Source organism: Halyomorpha halys, unplaced genomic scaffold (genome assembly GCF_000696795.3).
Source record: "Halyomorpha halys isolate HHAL.00 unplaced genomic scaffold, Hhal_1.1 Scaffold8.1, whole genome shotgun sequence".
Classification (NCBI taxonomy): Eukaryota; Metazoa; Arthropoda; class Insecta; order Hemiptera; family Pentatomidae; genus Halyomorpha; species Halyomorpha halys.
In genome coordinates this window covers 1388177-1392421 of record NW_027111933.1, presented here as the reverse complement: position 1 = coordinate 1392421, position 4245 = coordinate 1388177, and the positions used below count along the sequence as shown (strand labels likewise).

The 4245-nt window shown below is 32.9% G+C and overlaps 1 protein-coding gene across 1 annotated transcript in view; it reads left to right on the top strand.

The window, feature by feature from the left end:
* LOC106677647 (cilia- and flagella-associated protein 91) overlaps positions 1-4245 on the top strand; it is a gene marked incomplete at its 3' end in the record, with an annotated part of 36134 nt that overhangs the window by 28636 nt on the left and 3253 nt on the right. Inside the window, 1 exon segment of the mRNA XM_014415697.3 lies at positions 2860-3026. Coding sequence (XP_014271183.3) covers positions 2860-3026 — 167 coding nt within the window.

Below are 4245 nucleotides of genomic sequence, written 5' to 3'. Positions count from 1 at the left end.
TCTCATATCTATTTAATATTTGATCTTTTATTTAACCTTTTCATCTTCAAAACTATATTATAGATCAGAGAATAAGTCAAAACTATTAAAATTCCTTTTATTTTATTTTAAATAATTTCTGATTATTACAACATATACATACAAGTTAGGCCTGATAGAGAGGGATAACAGGCTTAATCTATGTGATGTAAACATGGAGCAAAATGTATATAAGAAGGATTATTTGACAAATAAAGTTAGTATTTCAGTCAAACTCGAGTGTGTCATTTCTCATTTCCTTTATCTCTTTTTTTTAAGTTTTATGCCCACTGTCATATAACTGGTGCCGAAACCCGTAGACACAAGAGACAGATTTTGTTTTTTCTTTTCTTTTCTCTCTCTTGAAGAAATTTTGTTTGTCCTAGTGGCACTTCTCACATTTTTTTTTCTTTCTTTTTTCTTCTTTTTCCTCTTCATTCACTTCATTTTTGGCTCTTTTAATTTCCTCAAGGGAACATGACACCTAGCCCTGTTAAACCGCTTGTCTTGAATTTGGATGTTGTGCAATATGACAAGCCTCTAGCGGTGGCCAACCCACCTCCAGCTCTGGTGAAAAAACATCTGCCGGTTGCCAATCAACCTCCAGCAGAGATGATTCCACTTCTATCAGAGGTCTTGTTAGCAGGTTCCCACGCAACTACATTGGAATGGGTTAAAGTTCGCAGAAACAGCCTAGGACTTGAGAAAAGCTGTCTCTGACCTTATGCAGTTCACTGGTGAGATAGGCAAACTAAACCATTTCTTAAAAGGGGGTGTAGTCTGATCGAAGCAAAAACGGCCGAGAAACTGCTTGATAGTGATGTCGCAGGGGCGCTAAGAGCAGTGGTCATCTGCAGTGTTAAGCACAGTATCCTGAACCAGATTCAGGCAGATGAGGAGACTCCCTGGTCAAAGTGGTCAAAGTGTGTTTGGTCTTGGGGGTGTGGTCAAAGTGGTAACAGTTAGAAGGACGAAATCTTCAGAGAATTTGATGACATTTCATGACTAAATGAAAACAAGCTGACGAGAAGTATCCCATTCCCAGGTTTGAGGATATTTTGGACAGGTTAGGTGGCGTGAAGATTTTTAGCACCCTAGATTTAAAGACAGGGTACCACCAAATAAAAATGCATATCAAAAATCAGCATAAGACTGCTTTCACATTTGAGTGTTGACACTACGAGTTCACCAGGATGCCATTCGGTCTCAAAAATGCACCAGTGATGTTCCAGAGGTTGATGGACAAATTTTTGAGGGGACTGGACAAAGTGGTATGCCAAGTGTACATGGATGACTTGCTGGTGTTTAGCAAATCTGAGGCTAGTCATGTGATGGCATCGCCCATGGCAGACAGATTGGCTGGAGCAGTCTTAAAGGCCCTTCGCACATGGTTCCAATTTTACAGAGTGCCAGACAGAATAGCCTCCGACAATGGGTGGGAATTTAATAACACCAGGATCCGAGAAGAGATGAAAGCTCTGGAGGTGGTATGGCATCTCAGCATGCCAGGACATCCAAAGAGTCAAGGGGGAATCGAAAGGGTCCGTAGTACCCTTAGTGACTACCTGAGGTTATATCAGCTCGAGAAATCCCTCGAACTGGATGAAGCAATGGAAAGAGCGATCATTGCATATAACCACTCCATACATTGTGTAACTGTGTTTACCGCCTTCGAGGTCATTTTTGGGCTACAGAATTGTAAGAGGGACTACCACGATACGACAAGCGGGGATAACATTAATATCAATAGCATGGCACGCCGCAGATTGTGGACCAAAGTTAGGGATAAGATCGAGAGGGAAAAACTGACACAATTTTATTTAATTTAAAAAATTGTCATTTAAAATGCATTTATTTAAATCAATGTTTTCACCATAGTTATATGTTATGTTGCAAAAATTGCTATTGGGATTCTGTGGCCCTGCTGAAAATTTCCCACAAGGCGTCTTAACAAAAACAAAGAATTTGATGTGTTTTTAATTTTCTAGGAAGGGGAAGAAATTGGCAATCATCTTCTTCAGTGAATACATTTTACCGAGTACAAAGGCATGCATTCCCTTAGGAAAGTCCTGGATCCATCAATGTTCACCGCTTGGTGTTGCTTAATTGTTTTTAAAAATTGAGGAGATGTGGCAGTATAAAACTGTTTAGTAAATCAACTTCCTTTTCCTTCTTCACTGTAATATTAACTTTTCAATCACTCTTTCAAAGGACTTCGACAAATTTTTGAAAGTTATGACCACCTACAGTTATCTGACCTGGGGCCACAACACAGCAATTGTTTGTAGGCGGCTACAGGTCCATGGTCTAGACTTTTTGGTAGTTTACGTATCAGTTCTGTCATCAAAGGAGCGTATGCATGTATTTTTACAATATATCATTTTGTAGAAAATTTAATTGCCTTTTTAATGATCATAATTTTGAATACAGTATACACTTTTTGAGTTATGCGCAAATAAAAGTTTTGGTTTACTTTTTGAGCAAATAAGTTTTCCTGCATTACTTTTCAATTTTCCCATAGAGATATACGAAAGTAAAAGAAACATAAAAAGATATACACAAAAAACTACTTAAACTAATTAATTAGACACTTGCTTTACTAATTGATAACATATGAGGAATAAAAATACTCCATAAAGTGTCCTCTATGCTCTTTGTACATTAGAGTAGAACAAATAAGTTTTTTGCACTGAAATGTGAAAAAATGCTCTATAGTTCCCATAAATTTAACTGAATTGAGTAACTACTTGCTTGTTCTTGTGGTTACTTTTTAATTAAAATTATGAGTATATTTATATATTTCTTATATACTGAACATTAAAGTATTCTTTATTGAAACAGGATACAGGAGAAATTTCAATTAACGAAGCATGTGCCGAGACCTTGATGCAAGCATATGGAATAGTTTCAAAAGCACTAGTGAACTTTAGTGATGAAATATCAGAAGATGGCTTAAGGAAACATCTAGCACCATGGCTAGATAAAGTTCTGGGTGAAGCTGAAAAAAGGTTTACCATTTGAATCAGCTTTTCGATATTTTATTTACAAAATTATTTAATCATGTATTGAGTACACTAGGTGCTCTAAAAGATACAAAATCTACAAACAAAGGTATATAACCTTTATTACAGTGTAAAACATTAATTAACTTGAAATAGCTGATTGTACAAAAGCCTTAATTTTTAATTCTATTTTTCTTAGGACTGTGATTTATTATTTTACTCTTTCCACACAACAAACAGAAATGCCATTTCTTTTAGGTTATATTTTTATTTAAAATTTTCTTCATTATACATCTTGTAGTTTTTTGTTTTGTTTTTTAAACAGTGATTTTATTATGTTGAAGAGGGGACAAATTATTATTATGAAGTACTAATGTTTCACCCCACTTAGCAGAGCTTTATCAGGACTAAAACAAGAAACAAAAGCTAAAAATAGAGATAAGAGAAAAAAGAGATACAGATGTGTTTTATTACACATAAATTTTATATAATGCAATAAATGTAAATACAAGGTGAAAATATGAGATAAAAATAATGTTCATTTTAATGAAAAAGAGTAAATATAGGAAGATAATAAGTAATTTTAATTATAAAATGAAAAAAACTTTTTTTAATTTTCTTCCCAATCTGTCTTTCTTTATTTTATCTTCTTTTTTTTGTTAATTAATTATGTATATTTATCATTTAATGCCTGCTTGTATTTCCTATTTCATACTTATAATTTTATATTTATATCTTTCACTTTTAAATATTACTATTTTTTTTTAATGGTCATTCTCCTCCTTTCATTCTTTGGCTTTCTTTTTATATGAAAGGTGTGTATCCTGATTTGTTCTTTATCTCCCTTTTTACTCGACCTTTATTTTGCTCCTTGATGCTACTCTTACTTTATTTTCTCCTTTAGTTTTTACTACATTTGTTTTTATTTTTCTTGTATCTATTATTCTATTTTATTCTACCAGTTTATTTTTTGTCTAATATTAATGTATTTCATTTTTATTTACACTTACCACTGTATATCTTATTTTTACTTTCTTTAATTTACTCTGCTTTTATATATATTGTAATAATTTTAAAAATATAAAAAATAAAATAAAAAGAATTTTGATTCTTTTTAAACTTTTCTCAAATATAAGAGAGAACTTGGGTTCAAATTAAAAACACTAATATTACCAAATGGATAATGAAATTTATTCAAATTCAATAATATAAAAGACTCTTAATT